Source organism: Centruroides sculpturatus, unplaced genomic scaffold (assembly GCF_000671375.1).
Source record: "Centruroides sculpturatus isolate CEXI.00-Female unplaced genomic scaffold, Cexi_2.0 scaffold992, whole genome shotgun sequence".
Classification (NCBI taxonomy): domain Eukaryota; kingdom Metazoa; phylum Arthropoda; class Arachnida; order Scorpiones; family Buthidae; genus Centruroides; species Centruroides sculpturatus.
In genome coordinates, this window is record NW_019385115.1 from 110059 (window position 1) to 129595 (window position 19537).

The 19537-nt window shown below is 33.4% G+C and overlaps 1 protein-coding gene across 1 annotated transcript; it reads left to right on the forward strand.

Annotated features, from left to right (window-relative positions):
• The first annotated feature begins 6988 nt into the window (after positions 1-6988).
• Positions 6989-18605, forward strand: LOC111634995 (suppressor of SWI4 1 homolog). Its single transcript, XM_023379839.1, has 8 exons — positions 6989-7060; positions 7164-7337; positions 9815-10138; positions 11827-11903; positions 13001-13222; positions 13379-13522; positions 15301-15470; positions 17929-18605. Exons 1-8 carry the CDS (start codon positions 7040-7042, stop codon positions 18129-18131), a joined length of 1335 nt encoding a protein of 444 aa, XP_023235607.1. The 5' UTR covers positions 6989-7039; the 3' UTR covers positions 18132-18605.
• Positions 18606-19537: the final 932 nt, after the last annotated feature.

Here is a 19537-nt window from a genome sequence, read left to right on the forward strand (position 1 = left end):
AGACTAGAAAATGGTGTTTATCTTCCAAAATGTCTTAACGAAATTCGAGAAAAGTTTACAGATGCATTGTTGCCCCCCTTAAAATTGAGTCACCGCCATTAATTGTCTTCGACTCTTGTTTTCTAGTTTGAATTATTCATAGAATTGTGGCGAGAAGATCATTTTTGAATCATTTTCTAACATCAATCTACGGGGGAGGTGATTCAACGCGTTACACACTGATTTATTCGCGTATACCCGTGCACAAAAGCAATCCAAAATTAGCTTCGAACACTCTAAAAAACCTGGTGTTTGACTCAAAATTTCTATTTTCTTCGCTATAAGGGATTTAAAAAATGTAAATGACCGAAAAGTATCTGTCTATCACGCACTAGAGTGTAGAGCGTGATTGACAGATACTTTCTGGCGCGATACGAAGCTTGATTAAACCTACTCTACAACTGCAAAGAAGATAAAGTAATTGTTGAGTGTAATGTCCTTTGTTAAATTTTATGTAGACACAAGAAACACTCTATTTTATGCTTTGTTGGATGTTTTACAACAATCGTTTTGCCGTTTGGTTTTTCTTCCTTCTTCGAAATTCCTCACCTTTCTACATTATACCCTCTTGCCAATTTGATTTACAAACAATCTCTTGGTTCACAGGATCAAAGTGGCTAAAATTTGAGGGATTTTATGCCCTATGTTTTATGACCGGCACACTATTGTTAAAGGAAAAGTATGATGTACAGGGAAAGCCACTACTAATTTGAGATATTTTAAATTAAATAAATAAAAACAATAGTTTAGTGTAGTGACGAGAGCCACGAGGAAACTTCGTAGTCTTTCAGCAGGCCTCGTACATTGTTTCTTATTGAGTTGCAGTCTTTAAGCCTACAAAACACCGACATATTTTACAGTCGCCAACACACTACGTACTAAAATAATTCTAATAATATGCAAATTAACAATGTATATCGTTTATTTTCATCCTTTCTCTAGTTGAGTTAAGTACGAGTATCAGCATAAGTATGGTTGCATAATGCATAATTACGTTGTCGAAGCCTCGAGTGCCGCCTGTTAGGAGGATCTCATGGGCCGCGGGTTTGCTCGTGATTGGTTTAGTGTATCGGGTTCACGAAAAGTTCATCCTAGATTTAGCGGGATTCTATGCGTAGTAAAATACATATATAGTAAATTCAATTGTAGATTCCTCTTATCGACGAATAATAATGGGCTCTTGTGGCATTATAACTTGTGGTTTACTAGGATCCCCCCTAAGTATGATACATTCTAATACAGACTATAACCCTGTAATTCTGGGCAATTTAATATATAAAGAATTTGTTAAGGTTCTGTGCATTATTGGAATGTCTTCACTTCTACGTCAATATACGTTATCGCGTATGCACAGCATGACGGAAGTGTTTGAACCACGGATCAAGGATTTGAACCAACTTCATCACGTTCAACGAAATCCCAAATTAAAGGTATGGTTTGGTTTATTTGATTATGGCAACGCGAACGTGGGCGATCTGACGAGGGGGATGCCACAGGATTTTGTTTAAAAAATAACTTTTATATTATTAATTATAATAAAAAAAGGCAAACGGTTTAATTTTGAGGGTAGTAACACGTGTTTAAAAATATTATAAATGCCAATAACGATTAAAATTTTCATTAAGTCCTATCCAACTCGATGAACTAACCGATCTCATAATAAGTTTACCCACGTGGCAGATAGTTAATTATATGCTCTTTGTTCTATAATAAATAATTTATTTCTATAAAATTTAGGAGTAGGCCTACTTATAAATGCGTTTTTCTAGGGGGCCCACAAAATTCTGACTATTTATAGGCAATATGTCATAATTTAGTACTTGACACTTTCCCTCTGTTATATATAACAGGGAAAGTGTGGCGATCGGTCAAAAAAATGACCTTCAGATTTTTATATTTTTGGACTTAGGACACCTTTAAACGTCAAGAAAAACAAAACAAAACAAAATTCGGGGATTTTTTTTTGTATGTATGGATGTTAGTGTATGTGGGGGACACGATTTTGTTCACCCAATTTGAAGCTTAATAGCTCTTGTGTGTTTTGTCGAAAATTTCTGAAATTTTGCAGGGAGGTTTGTGTTTTAGGGGCATTGGTGCTAGTAAATTTTGGGGATTAAAGGTCGAGGGGGTGGGGAGATAAACGGAGTCGTGCGTCTTATTTCGAGTAGGATCGATCTTAATGTGCTTGCTTCTTTGGCATTTCGTGGAGTGTATTTCGTGTAGAAGAATACATCGGTCGTAAAACGGGATGGGTGTACTTATTACAAGAAAACAAGGCCCATCAGTGGCCGAGTGAATAAAAACCACTGAACAATGTTCGTGGGTTCGCCCGGTCACGTGAAGTTTTCAGTGTTTTCTTCACGCTAGTAACACCTAAATAGTTTACCGTAAAAGACCTCCCAGGAGACAACCCCTGAGAGGAGGTGTATGAGGCTGTCTCTCTCTGCCAGAGGCGGCGTAAGGCGTGGGCGACGTGGGCCACCGCCTACGGCCTCGCGGTCCGAGGGGCCTCTCGCCTCGAAGGTTTACGCATTACTTAAAAAAGCTGTGAACGCAACGGAAAAATTTTACTCGTTATAAAACGATAAATATATTGACATAAGAGACCAAGAAAACGAAAGAAATTTACCCAAATATTTCCATTGCCATTCGAATTTTGTTAACAATACCGGTAAGTACTGCCTACGCTGAAAGGAACTTTTCAAAATTAAAACTAATAAAAAATTATTTAAGAAATACAATGGGTCAGGAGAGACTTTCAGCTTTGGCAGTTTTATCTATTGAAGCATATATAGCATCTAAGCTAAATTACGATACAATTATTAAGGAGTTTTTTTTTTAACTCTTTCCTCCCTGTGAGCACTAAGAGGGCCTCTTTTTGCAAGCCCATTATGGGTTTGGCCAGGCCCATAATGGAGTTGCCGGATGGTGAAGGACGGGGCCCGACATATCCGAACAGACCACCCACCGAAAAAATCCTGGGGATTTTTCGACCCGTTCGGATTTGAGCCCAGGTCCCCCAGAGCGGTAGGCTGCTATCTTGACCGCTCGGTCATCCGGCCGCTATTATTTAATGAGTTCAGTAAGGCTAAAAGCAGGAAATTTCTGTTCCTTTAATTCTTTTTTTATTTTATTTTTATTTTTTTAAATTTTTCTTTAATGTTAGTCAAAGAATATAGTTTGCATTTTTATGAATAAAAATTTGACAGTTTCAACTGCTTTTTATTTTATAAAATCCGTCTTCTTGCGCCACCAGAGGGCCTCGCGAAATGTACTGTACCTTGCTCACGTCAAATTTAGGTCTTGCTACGCCACTGCTCTCTGTTCCATTGCGTATCCATAGAATTAATTTTCTACAATCTTCGGGAATAACGCCTGGTGAATTTGGGTCAAAAATAATATATTTTTAAAGAAAAAGAAAATCTGTTATATGTAAAATAGTGCGATTTCAAATATTGAGGAAGTAACTCACTCTTGTTCTCGCTAAACATTTAAAACGTAGACAATGGCAACATAAATTTTGGCAAGAAGTGACATTTACTACTTTACAATGTTTAGAAAACAAGCGATAGGGACTTTAACTTATCGACGATTCAAATTCGTTGATAAGTTAAAACAGTAGAAAACGTACATACAGACTGAATAAACCGTATAAAACGTGCATACAGACTGGATAAACCGTAGAAAGCGTGCATTCAGACTGGATAAACCGTAGAAAACGTGCATACAGACTGAAGAAAATTGCAACGAAACATGCACAGAAATTTAAAAATTTAAAGTAAGTCATAAATATACATACAAATCCAAATTTTTATATATAAAATCCTGTAAATAAAAGCTAATTTTAATTAAGGAATTGTTATTTAAAACTGTCATTTTGTAGTTAATCTTAAACAAGAGCATAAAACCCGGAACTATCTTTAGTGGCAATAACGTCCATGGAAAAATACAAACGTCGGCCAAAATCCTTCAAGCCAATTAATTTATGGAGAGTTTACAAAAGCGGAGTTGCATTCTTTTGGCATTCTTATTTTCTTGCAGACGATTTTAGAACGATAAACAAGAAAATAATAATGACGACGATGCCGCAAATAACATTGCAAAGTAACTGCACAATACTGTCGCGTATAAAACAATGGAAAATTGCATTAATACGGAACGAATTTTGTTTAATTGCATGGCATTATCTGTACGTGATTTATTGAGGACTGAAAATTCAATAAATAATTTAAAAATCCGACAGAGTTGCGTGACTTTCTCGGCTAAAAATTTCAAATTGCAAGTGGCTCCATCTGTTATAAAAAGTTTTAAAATAAAATATCATATTATTAATTATTAATGAATGAAAATAGCATTCTGTATAAGTAGCCATATTCAGTTTGCTTAATAAATTACAACAGTTATGTGGCATATTGTACAGAAATATGTAAATTGTGGATGATTCGGTCATGATTATTTTGTCCCTTGATTTTTGAACTAATGAGGATTTCCTGTATTATCACAGACAATATGAGAGGAATTTAAACTTTACACATGCAGTACTGTACCTTTGCCAAGTTATAATAAATACGTGTAATTTGAGTCCAAGGCACAGCTAGACCAACTGTAATAGAGGTGACGCTATCAAATTGTGGGATGGCCTTATTAGGGATCTGAGGTACGTAGATTATCCCAGAGAAAGAATCTAAGGAAGTACTCTCAGAAAAGAATATAATAGAACTTTAATTGTTTAATTAAGTTAACCAACCTTACATAGGCCTTGCACATAAGTGAGAAAAACATTACTAATGTTTTTGGTCTACACCAAGACCTTCTTCATGTAGATTTTTCTAAAATTGGAATGTGTAGAAGACTCTCCAANCTCATCGACAAAAAAAAATTAGAGGGAACATTGCCCATAATACCAAGAATACTAAAACAATTTATCTTTTTATATGTTAGTTCATTTATGTAAATAAAAAGCGGAGACCAACCAATATTTGAAGAAAGAGATCGGGGAACAAAGAAGCCCACTAGGGCCGGTAGGATTTATTCATTCATTCATTAGTTTAATTGTACATTTATAAGGAGGTACAAGGTCCTGCCCCGCAGTGAGCATTACAGGAGCATATCCGTTACATAGTTGCACCGAGTTACAGTAGGGACTAATGAACAAAGCAAAGTGAAAAGAAAAATAAAATAAAAAAATAAATACAATAAAAGACCCGAACAAAATATGCAGCAGCTTGCTGCAGCATATAACAGATTACCTATCTGCAGGAATACTTTCGCAAAAGAAGGTCGCAGTAAATACAATAATTCTGAAAAATAAGTGTTTAACAGCATTTATCCCGTGCAGAAAATTTGTAAGACAAAGATTTGAGAATCCCATGAGTCCATATATAATATGCGTACAAGTAAAAAAAAAAAAAACAAAGTCAACACAGGTAGTGATTGTAAGTATCAATTCCAACACTTTAAACCCCAAAACAGAAGATCATGAAGCTTACATGTTTCTTACAGTCAACAAACACAAATGTATATAGAGAAGCGATGATCTGCTTGTATCAGTTGTTGTGCTAAGAAGCAGAGGTAGCACTACGAATTAAACAATTTGTGCCCTGTAAAGGATTCCATAATCATTAAGGTAAGTAATCAGCTGTTTTAATATATAAGGCTTTTGCTTTAATGTAAAGTGGACACTCCGTGTCCAGTGTGTTATGTTCATGCTTATCTAGGCCACTCCTCAAACAATTAGCACATTTAGGCTTTTCACTTTTCTTTGTACATGTCTTAAACAAATGATTATCACCACAATGGCTACAAACTTTCTTCGGTGATGGGCAACTTGTTGCCAAATATCCAAAAGCAAGACATTTGTAGCACTGTCAAACAGGGAAAAAATCATAAACATTGCACGTTTTCCATTGAACATAAAGATATCCTTGTTTTTTAATCATTGCCCTAACCTCTGGTGACATCTCTAACACCCACGATAAAAACTCGTCATTTCTCTGTTTGATTGAAAATCGAATGTTTAAAACCTTTTTAAACTCCTCCATCGTGAACTTCTATGAAAAAAAAAAAAATTCTGTTCAAGCAGATATTCCAATAGGTCCTCTTTGGTGATTGAGTTGCGGCCTGAAGTCACTTTCATAAGAGGAGGACGCCGTCTTGCGTTTCGTGCCTTCAATCCTTCTACTTTGTTTAATTGTTCCTGAAAGTATTCAGCCTCCTCTCTGATAGGAAAATCAACAGCAATTCCACCCTTGTTAATCTTACGAATACTCTTGATAGGCACCTTATGCAATCGTTGATCAAAAGAATTAATGAGCAGTGTCTTAGTCTCTTCCGATGTGCTCTCTTTATTATCATTGTAAACTAGAACAGTGTACGTTGGTAATGAAGACTCCTTTTTCACACTGGTAAAAATTCCTGTAATTCCTGTAAAATTACTTTCGGTAAAAATTCTGGAATCTGCTATCGGCCGATAGGATAACAACACTAAACACTGGTGTTCGTGGGTTCGCGCCTGGCCACGTGACGTAAATAGGAGTCAGTTGCCCATAGAAAGTCGATTCGCCGAATAATATTTTGGTTTCCCGGAAGTCGGCTCGTGATTAGAAGCGCATTTTATAGCGCCTCTAAGCCCGCAATATGCCGGTGCCTCTATACTAATAGCGTCACTTTTGCACCGAATGATTCTATTATATAATTTTTAATTTAGTAATAAATGTATTTTTATGGATTTATTTATTGAAATAGCAAATAGTACTGCTGGTTTTCTCTGTTCATGAAATATATTAATAATGCTCGAGTGAAAATTTAGTATAAAGAAATTTATTTACTGATTCATATTATTAAAAAATAAGTTTTTTAAAGTATTAAAATAATAAATATTTATAATTTAAAATATATATAATTTTGAATTATTTTAAATATTGCGATTTAGTAATTTTACCGCTAGGGGGTGTTACGTTATTCAATGAGAGAAACACGTGTTAATTAACACTGAGTAAGAATGGGCAAAAAAAAGGGAAGAGTAAGTAATGTTTACGAAATGTATATAATGAATTATCTTAAAATTTAGTTTTAACTTATGAATTTGATTAATTGTAACAATTGAATTAATTTTTTTTATGTAGAAAGGGAAATGTGCCAAAGGCGCTGAACAGTCTGCTGCTAGTCAAGAACCAGAAGAACTTAAAAATGCCCCTCATACTTTTGTTATTTATAGAGGAAAGTTAGGGAAATACACTGCTGAATTACTGAGAGATTTCAGAAAAGTTATGGAACCTTTTACTGCTTCTAATTTAAAAGTAAGTTCTTTACTTAAATCTTTAAAACAAGGAGAATTAATTATACTTAATTTAGACTTTTACCTTTATTGTAAAAGTCCACAATTCGTACATTACGCGTTTTGTTTTTTAAAACCACAAATTTGATAGACATTTCCAAAATAGAATTTTTGGTTAATGTCCAGATACGTGGACTATCATGGTGGCACTTCCTGTTTCAGCCTCGAAACCGGACCGGTTTGGAGACGACATGTCACGTGACGACGCGAGCGAACGGCGGCGGCTGCTGCGCCGCGGCAGCATCGGCGGCTGTCATGGCGCCTCATCGCTGATTCCAGCAAACAAAAGGAAACAGTGGGGACGCACGTTCTAACCTAACCTAACCTATTCTAATAATATAATTGGTAATAATTATGCTGATTTATTAGAATAGGTTAGATTAGGTTAGGTTAGAACGTGCGTCCCCACTGTTTCATTTTCTTTTCTTTGCCGGAATCAGAGGTGAGCTGCCATGATAATCCACGTGTCTGGACTTTAAACAAGAAAAAAGAAAAGGAAACAGTGGGGACGCACGTTCTAACCTAACCTAACCTATTCTAATAAATTATCATAATTATTACCAATTATATTATTAGATTAGGTTAGGTTAGGTTAGAACGTGTGCCCCCACTGTTTCCTTTTCTTTTCCGGAATCAGAGATGAGCCACCATGACAGTCTACGTATATGGACGTTAACCCGCGCATCGGTTTTCCCCGTTTATCGCGGCGCAGCAGCCGCCGCCGTTCGCTCGCGTCGTCACGTGACATGTCTCCAAACCGGTCCGGTTTCGAGGCTGAAACAGGAACTGCCACCATGACAGTCCACGTATCTGGACATTAACCGAATTTTTTTGTCATTGACCCGCTTAAAAAGCACTATAAACAAAAAAGTAATAGGACTACTTACCGAGCGTGCACTGTTTGAGATGTCGTTGCTTTTGTCGTTGTGGTGCTGCGCGTGTACAAAGTGTGTCACTTGACCTCTCTTGCCTTTGCTCGGTCACTCAACCGTATTGATTTTAACTTTTTGGTCAAACCATCGATGTATTTTCTGAGGAACTTTTGTACTCCGAAGAGACAGTGGACCACATTTTGATAAACATAACATTTGTTATGTTCAAGATAGCACTGTACCTGCTAACTTAAGATTTAAATGCTGCTTTCAGAAGAAGGAAACAAAATGGTCTTAAATAATTGATAAATGATACATAAAATATTTTAATTTTAACTGTGTTTGACTTTCCTTTGGGGGTACATGAAAGAACAAGTGTATGTATGTATGCTTNTTTTCTTGTTGCATGTTGAAAACTTAATGTTATTGCGTGACTTTTGAGGTCTTAAAACTGTTAGTTATGTAATATTGTGAATTCGAGAGCGGTCTATGATAAACATAACATTTGTTATGTTCAAGATAACACTGTACCTGCTAACTTAAGATTTAAATGCTGCTTTCAGAAGAAGGAAACAAAATGGTCTTAAATAATTGATAAATGATACATAAAATATTTTAATTTTAACTGTGTTTGACTTTCCTTTGGGGGTACATGAAAGAACAAGTGTATGTATGTGTGCTTGGTCTTTTGCGTATCCCGGATGACCTGCTGGAATGTGTCGCCGCAGCCGTAAATTCGGTCGTGTCAGATGTGCCGTAGAGTCAGGTCTGAGGTAGATTATCGCGTTGATGTTTGACAAGTAATGGGTTGGACGTGTTGAGTGTGTAATACCAACTAATATCGTGTGAAACTTTGAGTTGATGCAACTATACCCCCTGATAAAGTTACATTCTATATCGGTTGAAAATGAAGGAATACTTTTGTGCTCACTCTATATATTGCATCTTTTCTCCTGGAAGTGTAAAGTTTTGCTTCAAACATCAACAACAATATGATTTTTGCAAACAGATACAAAAAATTTCATTTAGTTGCTGTATACAATGGATTATGCATTAAAGTTTCATAACAAAAAATACATTTTTTAAAAACACATAAAAGACAGAAAGGAAAATAATAAAAATTTTAAATTAAATTTTTTATGAAATATTTCTCTTTTATTACTCTTCTCTTACACTCAGATCTGTAAAAAAATAAAAACTTTCTGTAAACTTTGATCCAACAATGAGTAGCTTAACTTTTCCGGTAACATTTGCTGGCGCTATTTGTTATCATATTTTATTTTTTAAATTTTTATACTTTTAACTATTATAAAATGCAGAAAGTTTCATTTTCGGGGTAGGGATGGGTTTTATTTTTAAAAAGTGTAAATGCTAATAACCAGTAAAATCATCATTAAGTCTGATCCTACTGAATATACGCATGATCCCCTTTATCTTTTGACTCCGTCGTCCTTTAATCACCAAAATTTAATAGCATAAATCCTCCCTAATAAAGAAACCTAAATTTATTTTGTTAGAACAACATAAAATAAGCGCAGAGAAATAAATTCTTGTTTCTGTTTTTTAGGTTCAAAAACGAAATGTTATCAAGGATTTCGTTTCTGTAGCAGGTTTGCTGCATGTCACGCATCTTGTGGTGTTTACCAAAACCGAGATTTCTATCAATTTACGTATTGCGAGACTTCCGAGAGGTCCCACTTTGACTTTTCGTGTTTTGAATTATACTCTTGCCAGAGATGTGATCTCTTCTTTGAGAAGACAAGTGACGTACGCTAGCCAGTTTATGAGTCATCCGTTATTAGTATTGAACAATTTAAGTGGTGAAGGTATGCATTTAAAATTGATTGCTTCCATGTTCCAGAATATGTTTCCATCAATCAATATTAATAATGTAAGTATAAATTTGAATAGAGGTTTTTGCATTAATTAATATCTGAATTTACTTTATAACTGTAGATTAATTACAGGTAATGCTCGTAAATTCGAACTCGGATAGTTCAAAATCCTGTTAGTTCGTACTGTGCTATTTGTCCCGGTCAGGGAGTGTCTTCATACTTTAAGAGAACAATAGACCAAGAACAACTCTAATCTAGTAAACATGGCTTTGCTTTTACAGTAATGCATTTTTGGGTTTCATCTTACCCATGGTATACACTTTTTCTCTTATCTCATAAAATATGGCTGGGCGAGATTGGGTTACAAGAAGCAGATTGAGATATTTGTAGGGCTCTAGGCTACTAGATTTGAGCAACTTACTACTTTTTGGGGTATATTTCAAGAATTCTGCTTTACTTTTTATAAAACCTATCTGTGAGGTTCTCACCAGACATGTACTGTTTACCTGCAGTTTATTTATATTAATATAATATAACAAAAATAGCATTCTTTATATGTAGCGTATTTCGTTTGCTTAATAAATTACAACAGTTATGTGGCATATTGTACAGAAATATGTAAATTGTGGATGATTCGGTCATGATTATTTTGTCCCTTGATTTTTGAACTAATGAGGATTTCCTGTATTATCACAGACAATATGAGAGGAATTTAAACTTTACACATGCAGTACTGTACCTTTGCCAAGTTATAATAAATACGTGTAATTTGAGTCCAAGGCACAGCTAGACCAACTGTAATAGAGGTGACGCTATCAAATTGTGGGATGGCCTTATTAGGGATCTGAGGTACGTAGATTATCCCAGAGAAAGAATCTAAGGAAGTACTCTCAGAAAAGAATATAATAGAACTTTAATTGTTTAATTAAGTTAACCAACCTTACATAGGCCTTGCACATAAGTGAGAAAAACATTACTAATGTTTTTGGTCTACACCAAGACCTTCTTCATGTAGATTTTTCTAAAATTGGAATGTGTAGAAGACTCTCCAATGGATTCAGATTCAAATGTTTTCCTCTGTAATGGTTTTCTCGCTTACATGCAAGGCCCGCATAAGATTTGTGAACTTTCAATTAATTATATTTGAATTATAGTACAGTCAAACTTGGCCAATTAGAACTTGTTTAATTGAAATTCATGATTAATTTGAATATTTTCCTCGATCCCTTAAATTCATGATTAAAAACACACAAAAATAATCACATGTAATTCAGTGTTTTTGTTTAATTTAAGTCATGCACTTTGACTTACAGAATTAAAGTGAATGACAGCTACTAGAAGAAAGTATGCTACACAGTATAATAAATATACCATACATTTGGGGTCATGAACAGGATTTGTAAATAAAATAAACTAGTTCTACATTGATAAAAGTCATACATAAAATAGTTTCTTAGTTTAACTAGAGATGGCACCTAACGCCTACCTCTAGTGAGAAATTATTTACAAATTAATTTAAATAATAGCGGCGACGTAGTCCAATTGAATCTGGCAGTCTTTCGGCATGTTTTTTATTGTCTATGGGAGGACCTGCATTCTCCCGCACTTACACACATCATACATATTAGTCAATTCAATCTGGCCTTTAGCTAATTCTTTTTGATAATTTAACAAATGTGTAGAGTTTATCATGATTTAAGTTTTAAAAATACTTCGAAGATTTTAAATATACATTATCATTTAGGTAAATCTAAATGGAATTAGAAGATGCGTACTGTTAAATTACGATCCCGAAAGTGATACTTTTGACTTCAGACATTAGTAAGTATTTCGTTGCTTCAATTGATTTTTTGTATGTTTATTTAATCACAAAAACAGATATTTACCCGAGGTAAGCTTTATAGTATTACGTATGCTATAAATGAATATATATATCTTGAAAAATACTTCATGGTAACACGTTTCAAATGTAGATTATGCACAGTGAGGAAATTATTACCAAAATTTTAAATATGGATAAATTAATTTATTTTTTCTGTCCTGTTGGCACTAAGAGGACCTTTTAATGTGTCCATTTACAAAGTTGGCAAAATCTACAATGGAATAGTTGGATAACAAGTGACTGAATTCAATATATTCATGCAGATTGCATTCGAAATTATCTTTGAGAATTCAATACGGATCGAAGCCTGGATCTGTTAGATACTCTCATTCAGAAAAAGTGCTTAGCCATCCAGTATTGAATGATCAGCTGGAAGTTATTGAGAATTCAGATCTTTAAATTCATTAGTATCTAAACAAATGTAATAATACACTTTATAAATAATTACCTCCTACTGCCATTCTTAGATAATTTGTCAATCATTTTTATCTGTGAAATAAAATAGCAGTAGTAATCTGTAGTAGTTTGCCGTGTTCCATGCCGCACGACTACTGACTTTCCTGTTTATTATTTTAAATTGGTAACAAATGTCACTTTAATTAATAAGAAACAGATTTTTGCACTCAATAGTTTGAAAAATGAGCAAATAAATTAAAATAGTAATAATACAGGTGTTGCCCTAGTTACAAGATTTTGTTGTAAGTCGAAAACGAATCTAACATGTACATTTGTACACAGAATAATCACTTATTTTTAGTGTTTGATCCTTCAATGTATATTATAGAATACATTATGCTCATTTTATTGCTCGTTACTGCTTACTAGCATTCATTAGTCAAATAAATCAATTGTAGCAAACAAAACTGTGTCTTGCTATTTATCTTGTGAAAGTCGATACCTTAAATGAAAAATCTAATGTATTTATCATCAATTAAAGTTAATTTTCACTTTGTGCATTATAAATACCATTTTGATGTTACTAAAATATAATTAAAAGTTATTTCATAACTGATTTTCAATTTAAAATATCTTTCAGTACCATAAAAGTTATTCCGTGCGGAGTTAGTAAACCAATCAAGAAAATAATCCAGAATAAAGTTCCAAATTTGAGTCAGTTTGAAGATATAAGTGAATTTATCACGAAATCTGGAAATCTGTCGGAAAGCGAAGCCGAACCAGACGGTCCGGAGAATGAAGTCGTTCTACCCCAGCACATATCGAGCAGAGGGAATATAAAGTCCGAAAAAAGTGCTATTAGGTAGGTTATAATTTATAAATAATGGAACAATGTCCACACATTGATAAGCAGTTCTGCTTTGTAAATTTATAAATAATGTATTAAATAAATTATATATCCAGATTTATATATTTTCTTCAAAATTATTAATAATCATAATAAATGATTATTTTATAGATTGATTGAATTAGGTCCGAGAATGACGTTGCAGCTTATAAAAATAGAAGAAGGATTAATGGAAGGTGAAGTAATTTATCACAAAATCATTTCGAAGACACCCGAAGAAGTTAAATTGTTGCAAACAAGGAGAAGAAAGAAAACGCAAGTTTCTTTTTAATTTTTTTATCTGTTTTTCTATTGTCTATAATATATAGATGATATACAGAAAAGTAAATTATTATATCGGTATTCTACCAAGCTTTTGATGGTGATTATAGTAAGTCATGTCCTCGTGAAAGTGGCATAGAATATTTATTTAATTTTTTCTTATAAAAATCTTTAACTGCTACACAAACATCTATACACACAGGGAAAAAAACCCAACTTTTTTGCATTTCTCGACATTTTGAGGTCCCGTATTTGCTTCAGTTCCTTTCGTGTAATTACAAAACAATAATTATAAATAAATGCCATTTGATGACATTACAATTAATATTGATATGATATGTTTGGAAGTTGTAGTTATTGGAGTAATTTTCAAGCCAAAATACAAAGTAGCTCATAAACACAAAATCAAAATCATGCTAAAATGCTTCAAAATGTTTAAAGGCTTTGGAAATAAAAATTTGCATTAATAAATTGTTTTTCTTACATTTTGTGTATCACTGGCTTATTGGAAAATGGAATGCATCATGTCATCTATGGAAAATGGCAGTGAATATGTTAGTTAATGAAAAACAATAGTAAAGTATTGCTTACTAACTTTCAAATTGATATGCCATAAACTGGTTAAAAATAACTTTATTTCTTTTAATCAAGAACACTTCATAATTAAAAAAGACCATTTATATCAACAGTGTTAAAATTTCCAGATAAAGTACCAGTATATACTACTGCACTTAAACTTTGTCTGCAATATGAGTATCAAATGATGAGTCTTATACACTTACTCTAGTTCTTGAATATATTTATTACCACTCTCACAAGCTTATTGAGTGGCTTACATGGAACTTAATACCGGTTACGTACTTTGCTATTGATTAACCGTAATTGCATGTAAATTACTTTAAAAAGAAAACTGTTTTATAAAATACAGGAATATAAATGAACAAATTTGGTAATTGTTTGAATAAACTAAGATATATGTTATAATATGGTCATCTTGATTATCCGTGCTTGCTTATGTCTCGATAAAAGTTTACGTCAGGAATGCGGATATTAGCATTAAAATAAAATAAAAATTTGCCTTGTTAACTCTTGCTATTTAAAATGGTCGAGGCATAAATTAAATGGCCTAACAAGTACAGTATGTATATAGTTGATTCTTGAACAATACAGCTTTACTTACATATTTTTTTCCATTAAATAAGCTGTAAAATTGTTTAAAGAAAATATTTTGAATCATTTCCTCATCTAATAATCACTAATATTGCAAAATTAATGATGTTTTAAGACAATATCTAGCCAACAACTCGTCATTCTTGGATAATAATAGATGAAATTCACAGTAAACTTAATTTTTTTGAATTTTCTGTTTACGTCAAAAGTTTTATTCAATTCTGATCACACCTAAAGTATATTAATAAATAAATAAATAGATTATCATTCTCAAAATGTATTTTATTCATAACATATAAACTATTATGTTGAATTTAATATGAAATTAAAAACTGAAGAAAAGAAAAATCGATTAGCGTTTGTTAAAACAGACTTACAGATTACCTGCGAATCCATTACTAACGATCGGCCCGGATAATTAGGAGTACACTGTAATTCTAGTTGTATAATTGTGCTATATCGGTAGTAAATTTAAACTTAGTTTTTTTGCAATTTAGCCTTTTAACCTTGTTCAAGCAGAACTTAACAAAATGCTTTTTTATTAAGTTTGTTACCATTGAAAACAAGATAAAAGCTAATGAGATATTATTTAATGCATACAGATTACTTAAGAAAAAACGAAAGCGGCAGCAAGAAGAAAACGTCAAGAGAAAACAGATGCAACAGAAAGATTCTAAAGCCAGAAAAGAGAAAGGGGAAAAGGAAGAGGAGGACAACGAAAGTGAAAATAACACAGAACAGTTTATGAAACAAGGAGGAGGAAAACCACAGGGTAAAAAGTTTATAAGAAATAACTTGTTTTTACCCATAATTTAATTAGTATAATAAAAATATTTATAAATTTGTCCATGTTTGTGTCAAATAACATTCAAACTTAAATGAATAACTCAAATATAAGCCGAAAAAATAAGAAAACTTTAATAGCTTAGTAATTCATTTATTGTTTCCTTTTGTAATCAGTTAAAGTCCACTTCAATTAGCCGTAATATGCTTCACGAAACAACACTTTATTTCATCTCGTGGTGAGATTACTCACAGGAATACAACAAGAAGGTGACTGCCTGGACTTTTACCTCCACATTGAAACTGTCCATATTTTACAGTTTATTTGGCTGCATACTCAGACAACCACCTACCTAAATTTTTAGGACCCTTCCTCTTTTTAGCCCAATAAATGGTCAAAGGTAAAGAGGACGACTGTATATCCAATTTTATCAATATGTTAGCCAAATCATCTCTGGTAATAAGGAACTCTCACCTACAGACATATTCAATATGGTCGGGACAGAAATCAATGGCATTGTATCCTATTAGAATCACAAAACTACCTCCAAAAATTTGTATAGGCGTAGAACTGTTCATTGTTTGATGATGCTGATATTTTCAAAGAGAATTTTACAGTGTCTTATGGTGTCTACATCTACAATAAAAGGTCAACTCTTCATACCATTTGTTTCTGAAGCGTGAAATGGAAGAAAGATGAAAAAATTTTTAAGGCATACTTCCAGGGCCTATTCATTAATTTTAAAGAAGAAAAACGGATCTCGAGCACAACACGACGTATTCGACCCAACATTGTAATAGCAGGCCTTGGAACGGATTACTATTCTCACTATTTTTAAATTAGTTACTTTTTCTCAACTATTTTGACGATATATCACTTTTTCTGCCATTATGGGCAACGACATGTCTGTGACGCCAAGCTATTGTATTACTTCATTAATTAATGTTTAAATACTTAAATTGCAACGCCTGTAACATCTTTTTCTTGTTGCATGTTGAAAACTTAATGTTATTGCGTGACTTTTGAGGTCTTAAAACTGTTAGTTATGTAATATTGTGAATTCGAGAGCGGTCTAACGTTGACAAAATTTTTTTCGAAGTACAGTATTTTAATTCCTTCCGAGCTCATCGCAATTCACCTTCACTAAAAACTTTTTTATAATTAATAATTTTAACCAATTAAAAATTTAACTTTGCAAAATTTAAGAAGATAACTCATTAGGAAGAACAGTAAATACACAGGCAATTTTTCTCTCGATTTGTTTTAAGAGAGACATGTCATATATCTTCTAATAGACGTCTCATGTATTTAATTATCAAACTGGCCGACCGACCCAGCGCTTATTAACCTACAGTTTTGTTCTACAAAAAATAAAGAAACCAAGTAAAGAACAAATCAAAATACACAGATATAGTAAAGGATAATTAATGACCCCTTTTGCTAATTTTGGTCAACTGACTCGGGTACGACGCGCTCAAAATACGAAACCGGAAATTCCGGAGTTTTGGTTTGCCGGAGACTCGCATCTGTTTGAGTCTTCGCTGTAAGGCGGCATTTATGCAAATGTGAGAAGTGAGAAAAACACACAAAAACAAACTTTTCAGACCAGAATTCGCAATTGCGACACCATTTACGCAGAAGCGAGAAATGCGTACAAACGTCTAAGCCCCCGTGCAAGCATTAGTTCTAAATTATGCCGCTACGGCAAACGGTGCCAACGGGCAAAAGCTCGATTCATGGTATTTTCCGGTCATAATTACAAATTATGATTGCTTTATTCATAATTACTATTAGTTAATAATGAAAATATTTTATTGTCCTTTAAACAAAAGAAAATGTTCTCAAACTAAATTATAATGTCAAATGAGCAAAACCCATAAACATAAAATAACATTTGGACTTGACTCCTTACGAATAATGTATATCATCATGGCCAATTAACTTTAGTTGTCACTGTTTAGTCACTTTTTTCCATGCCAGGAGTTCCTATTCTCGCTTATTTTGAAGTCGTTTTCTGTTCCGAGGCCCGTAATAGGCAATGCGTAGACTGAATAGACGCACCCCATTGGATTTTTAAAAGCTTAAAAAGAAAAAAAATGTTTGAATTCAAATACTAATATATTTTTACAAATTAAAATCTAATTTAATCCAGAGATTAATATTTGGTTACATGACACCATTTTCCGTGAAAGTTTAACTTAACTATTGGCAGATCATTTGACAACAGAGTCATGTGCAAGATTAAGTTTTATACAATATACCATTTAAAAATTTTCTCAAATGGGAGAGATTAAACCTCGAAATCCTCCCCGCGTACATGGTCTTGGATGATGATATTCTCAAGATTAGTCTCATTTGTAATAGTAAAACAAAAATTTAAACCTTATTCAGTGAGAATTCAATTAATGGATATAAAATGTATATTTATATATATAATTTATTGCAGGAACGTTTTTAAAGAAACGCAAAATGCTACAGAAAACAGAGAACATTCCCCGCAAAAAGATGCACCTGGAAGGTGAAATGAATGTAGAAAAGAAGCAAATGGTAAAAAAGAAAGAAGGTTTGTCTTTTCAGAAAGTATTAGAACAGAGGAGAAAGAAAAAGAAGAAACAATTACTAAAAAAGAAAAAGAAAGTGTTAAAATAATGACACCGACAGACAAGTAAGATAAAAACTTAATGAAAAATATGAGATTGTATCATCTACATATTTTTGTATATATTGAATTTTATTAAAATAATATGGAAATTTTTTATTGAATAATTTCTTAAGATTGTATTATTACAGAGAATAAGACAATTTTATTTATAAAAAAATATTGTGACGTGTATAAATTATTATGGACAGCAACCGTTAAAGATAGACATGGTAATTCAGACAATGATTACGAAGGCAACGCGGTTGCAGAACTTTGTCAAATTATCAAAAAACGAGAAGAGAACAAAGTGCATTGATAACAATTGATTGCTTTATGTTTTGCAGTGACTTACATTGACATTTACCAAGTTCTCGATTCCATGACATATTCAATTGAAAAGGTAGATTAAACTGTAATTTAGAAAATTCCTCACTTTCCAACAGTAATTGTTTAATAAACAAGCGTTTTTGGCCATATTTGGTGGCCTGTGTCGGGTTAGGCTTATACGAAACGAAGCGTCTGTAGTGAGTTTCAAAGTATTGAAGATTGCCTATTTTGGAAATTATCATCATCCATATCAATGGCATGTCAATCAGTAATAAATATCCCCTTTAAAGAGAGTGGCAACCAATAATAATACACATAATAATATGAATTGACGTTTCACGAGATTTTTTTTGCTTACGTTACTTATTACAGGCATAGTTTCTGAATGAAAATTCACTGAGTTCAGCATTAATAAAGTTCATTTAGCATTAACATAAGTACTTTCGATGAGTGTATAATCGTCATCTTCAGGTGAAATGAACAAATTTTAACAAACCGAACGTGCAGAATATTCCAAAAGAACAATTTTTAAATTCAAACAAGGGGTGTGGAAATTCCGTTAAGAACGCACAAATAGTTTTTGACATATTTGAATACTTAAAATTTACGATGCGAGTGGCGCATGCATGGAATTGACACTGCGTTAGCAATACAACGTTCGGCCCGTTTTATTTTTAAACCCCGATACAAGGCAATCCACACCTCGGGTAGATCGAGGGTGGGAACATTGCATGCTTCTATGGTAACTGTGAGAAGCACTTCCCAGATGAACACAAGCCTTCGATTGTTGCAGCATTTAAGTATTGCCATTCTGGACCACAGCGGGTTGTAGCCTTGCTCGAGAACTTTTTTAGCGAGCTCTGTAGAACATCTTCCTTTGGCTACATCGTCCTGATGCTCTGCAAGGTGAGAGGCGAGCATTCTTTTCACTCCTATGTATCTTGTAATAGCTCCCGTTGCTGGATTCTTTAGGTGTATTGCGTAAACCCCTGACTTTTCTAAAGTGGTTAGCCTGTCCCGATCGTTGCAAATACACCTGCATAGGTTTGGTAGGGGATTATAGGTAGAATGAAGTTATGCCGCCGAA

What these genes read in the sequence shown, in the direction of transcription:
- LOC111634995 (XM_023379839.1), top strand. Translation starts at nt 7,040, where the DNA reads ATGGGCAAAAAAAAGGGAAGA. An exon ending in TTACTGCTTCTAATTTAAAA is followed by an intron (nt 7,338 to 9,814) that starts GTAAGTTCTTTA and finishes TCTGTTTTTTAG; the next exon opens with GTTCAAAAACGAAATGTTAT. An exon ending in TCCGAAAAAAGTGCTATTAG is followed by an intron (nt 13,223 to 13,378) that starts GTAGGTTATAAT and finishes ATTATTTTATAG; the next exon opens with ATTGATTGAATTAGGTCCGA.